At 45.8% G+C, this 2,627-nt stretch overlaps 1 protein-coding gene across 40 annotated transcripts in view; it reads left to right on the top strand.

Annotated features, from left to right (window-relative positions):
* Rims2 (regulating synaptic membrane exocytosis 2) overlaps positions 1-2,627 on the top strand; it is a 392,861-nt gene that overhangs the window by 386,630 nt on the left and 3,604 nt on the right. For all 40 annotated transcript variants that reach the window (XM_026789435.1, XM_026789445.1, XM_026789437.1 and 37 more), the window contains 2 exons: positions 650-762; positions 1,125-1,226. In XM_026789435.1, coding sequence (XP_026645236.1) covers positions 650-762; positions 1,125-1,226 — 215 coding nt within the window. The remainder of the gene's footprint in view (positions 1-649; positions 763-1,124; positions 1,227-2,627) is intronic.

The raw sequence follows: 2,627 nt of genomic DNA, 5'->3' as shown, positions 1-2,627 counted from the left end.
CTGACTGCTGTAGTCACAGGCTGACGCTGACTGCTGTAGTCACAGGCTGACTGCTGTAGTCACAGGCTGACTTTTATTTAGAGAAAGTCATTTTGAGAAGTTGGAACAAAAAACTGATTAGACTTCCAACTGCAATGGAAGAATCTTTTCCAAAGATTCCGAGGAACCAATGGGGTGAGGCTGGGGAGGAGAACGCAGTCAGGGAAGGGGCACGTTTTCCTGTTGTGTGATGAAATGGCAACATATTTATATGATGATGGGAATGATCCAATTTTTTTCAACTGTACAAAGGTAAATAATAGATTCTTAGTATAGCTAAGAGGATTAAACTTGGCCAAGCGTGCCATAGATAAGTGCTCCGTGTATACTGAGCATGCACAACAGGAACCATTTTCCCTGCCTCCCAGACCAAGTGAGAGAAGACACAGAACCAGAAGCCTGCATAGTGCGGCAGGTGCTTCTGGTCACAGGCGCGGGAGGCTGGAGAATATAAGATAGACCGAGCTGTGGGAGGTGGCGTGGGCTGTTGGAGTCCAGTGAATATTAGTGTCACCTTAGCCCGGCATACAAATGAGGCCAGCAGGAAACTCAAGCTTTCCTGAAAGGTGGATGGTTGAGGATTTAATCCCGCATGTCCCTTTGCCTCCAGCCTGATTTTCCCTGGTGTCCGCCTGGCCTCTGACAGCCAGTTCAGCGATTTCCTCGACGGCCTGGGCCCTGCTCAGCTAGTGGGACGCCAGACCCTGGCTACTCCTGCAATGGGTAAGAGTGATTTCATTGTTTATCCTTTAGATTACAGAAAAGTCACATTTCCTCAATTTCATGATATTTTTAACATTATTACCAGTAAGAATAAAAAGTACAAGATTTTAACAGTAAATGTTCTTAATTTTTTCTTTTGTAATTTCTGTTCATCTTTAAAGCAACACACTGCTGAGAACATTCAATCTTAAAGAATTAATACATCTGGGGACTTATGAATGTGTCTGGGGACTTAGGAATATTTCTGGGGACTTATTAATGTCTCTGGGGACTTAGGAAAACATCCAAAAAATTTCTGAAGACAAGTTCTTTGGCACAAACATTCCTCCTTCTTCCTGTTTTTCTTCCCTGTGTCCCGCCAGGTGACATTCAGGTGGGAATGATGGACAAAAAGGGACAATTGGAGGTGGAAATCATTCGGGCTCGCGGCCTTGTTGTAAAACCAGGTTCCAAGACACTGCCAGGTAAAACAGAAGAGGTTCCCCTGGTGTTTGCACATAAATTTCCTTTCTGGGCTGAAATCTTTACCATCAAGATGTTAGTGGACAATACCAACATTTGCACTGCTTGGGGGCTGAAGCGGCTCACATGCTCACGTGCTCGGAAGTGAGTGAGCTCTAGGGATCATGCAAGGTTTTGAACAAGCACACACAGAGCTGAGATACGCACTAGAAGTGCCTTTTCCAGTTAGCTGCTGTTTTATGTTATTCTTCCATAACATAAAAGCTTACCAGGAACTTCAGATTTGTCCCTAGGCATCCTTCAAGTTCTGAGATTAGAATAAAAATCGATCGATCCCCACAGGCCCATAAGCCTGTGCATGCCGGCTCCTCTAAGACAAGAGTTCGCTCTGCAGTTTATGAGAGGCTCTCCCTATCATAACTGGATGCCACGCCTTTCATATTGAAGCGTAATTATAATTCAAGGTACTTGGAGCCGTGGAAACGGCACAGAATCTAAGTGCACTGTGCACAGAGATCAGTAGGTCGGTCCAGTCTAGAAAACTGTGATTTCTGAATGTACCCTGACCCCAGCACCTGTACTGTGATTTCTGAATGTACCCTGTCCCCAGCACCTGTACTGTGATTTCTGAATGTACCCCATCCCCAGCACCTGTACTGGCCTATAATTCTGTGTTTCTCTCTCAACTCCTCAGTCTTTGAAGGAAGTTTTGAAGCAAGTGTATATTGCTGCTGTCTCACTTTGAAATTGTGTTGTAAAAGTCTTGAGGGTGATCGGCTCCTTTGCCATATTGAATAGCAATGAGGCACACAGAACCTGCTTTCCGCAAAAGTGTCAGTCACATAAGGTTTCAGTTGCTGAATTCCTCCTGAGCTGCCTCTCCACATTACTCTTGAACACAGCACCCCAGAGCCCCTCCCTGGCTTGTGCTCACACCACTGCCAGACGTCTTTAAATGTCAGTCAGCTGTGGGGGTGAATCAAACAGGCGCCTTTGGGCATGTTTATGACATCGAAATTTTGATAACTTAAAGACACTGATCTTGAATCTTGTTAGGGAGTGGAAGCATTTTGCCTTATTTAATTTAACATTTAAATCTGTACAAGAAAGAACTATGGGGGGGGAAGAAAAGACTCTCAAAGGCTGTGTCAACATACTTAAAACTGAACGGCTGGCAAGTGTTCACGGTGGTTTTGACAAGGAAGGCAGGCCAGTGACTAGAGAGCTGCCAGCTCTTCAGCGAGGGTGGAGCTGTTGTCCTTGTTCAGTGAGCTGACAGAGCCTTGTTCTTGTCCCCCTGAGCTGACAGAGCCTTGTTCTTGTCCCCGTGAGCTGACGGAGCCTTGTTCTTGACCCCCTGAGCTGATGGAGCCTTGTTCTTGTCCCCGTGAGCTGACGGAGCC

This window comes from Microtus ochrogaster, unplaced genomic scaffold, assembly GCF_000317375.1.
Source record: "Microtus ochrogaster isolate Prairie Vole_2 unplaced genomic scaffold, MicOch1.0 UNK19, whole genome shotgun sequence".
Taxonomy (NCBI): Eukaryota; Metazoa; Chordata; class Mammalia; order Rodentia; family Cricetidae; genus Microtus; species Microtus ochrogaster.
Note: the sequence above shows the minus strand (reverse complement) of the source record. Positions and strands in the feature narration are given on the sequence as shown.